The sequence below is a fragment of the Fulmarus glacialis genome, unplaced genomic scaffold (genome assembly GCF_000690835.1).
Source record: "Fulmarus glacialis isolate BGI_N327 unplaced genomic scaffold, ASM69083v1 scaffold36049, whole genome shotgun sequence".
Classification (NCBI taxonomy): Eukaryota; Metazoa; Chordata; class Aves; order Procellariiformes; family Procellariidae; genus Fulmarus; species Fulmarus glacialis.
In genome coordinates, this window is record NW_009235892.1 from 1 (window position 1) to 869 (window position 869).

The 869-nt window shown below is 57.1% G+C and overlaps 1 protein-coding gene across 1 annotated transcript in view; it reads right to left on the reverse strand.

Moving 5' to 3' along the window:
• Nucleotides 1-660: 660 nt before the first annotated feature.
• Nucleotides 661-869, reverse strand: part of SNRNP200 (small nuclear ribonucleoprotein 200kDa (U5)) — a gene marked incomplete at its 5' end in the record, with an annotated part of 21,491 nt that continues 21,282 nt past the window's right edge. The window contains one exon of the mRNA XM_009586188.1: nt 661-804. Coding sequence (XP_009584483.1) covers nt 661-804 — 144 coding nt within the window. The remainder of the gene's footprint in view (nt 805-869) is intronic.

Here is an 869-nt window from a genome sequence, read left to right on the forward strand (position 1 = left end):
CGGGGCAGGACTCGCTCCCCCTTCCTTCTGCTCCATGCTCAATAAATCTGTGCTCAACTGGCCAAAGCCTCCGGCTCTTCCTTTCGGTGCCGACACTGAGGCGCCCGTCACCCTCGGGGTGTAGGTGCTCCCTGGGGAGCCAAGGAGGTGGCACAGGAGGACAGGCCCGCAGTGGAGCTGGTTTTACACCTCCTGGTGAAGCACAACCCGAGAGGAAGCGTTAGCTCCACTGGCACCAGCATAGTGCACCTAGAAATGGCTACCAAGCCAACTCTGCCTTAATTAGTTCTGCTAATGAACTTTTTTGAGCTCCACAGTGAAGGAACAGAGCTACTCGGTGAGTTGGGGGACAGCCTCGGGGTCAAAGCGGAGGCAGTCGTGCCTGTTTTTTCCCCCTCTTTCCCCCCCAGACCCAGCAGCGCAGAGGGCAAGATGGGTCTCGAGATTTATTGAGCTGCCGCAGTCGCATTTCTGCGCACAGCTCCCGTTTACAAAACACTGTACAAAGCATCAACACCTTAAAAAAAAAAAAAAACAAACAGGAAAATACATGGAAGCCACACAAAGGGAGGCGACACAAGCACTACCACGGTTGGGGTTCAGTGGTTGAACTACGGGGGGAGCCTCGCCGGGACCTGCGGGGACCGTCACGGCCCTGCGTTAGTCGGAGTCACTGTCGCTTTCCGCCTCCTTCACATCCACGCTGAACTTGTACTCCTGGTCACAGCCCATGTAAGCGTCGCTCATGAAATACAGCGTGTAGTTGTGCGTCCCCGTAGCAGGGGCCACGAAATCCAGCTTCACCTACGCGGCGAGGAAAAGCCGGCGTTGGGGGTGGCAGAGGGGACAGCGGGCACCCATCCTGCTTG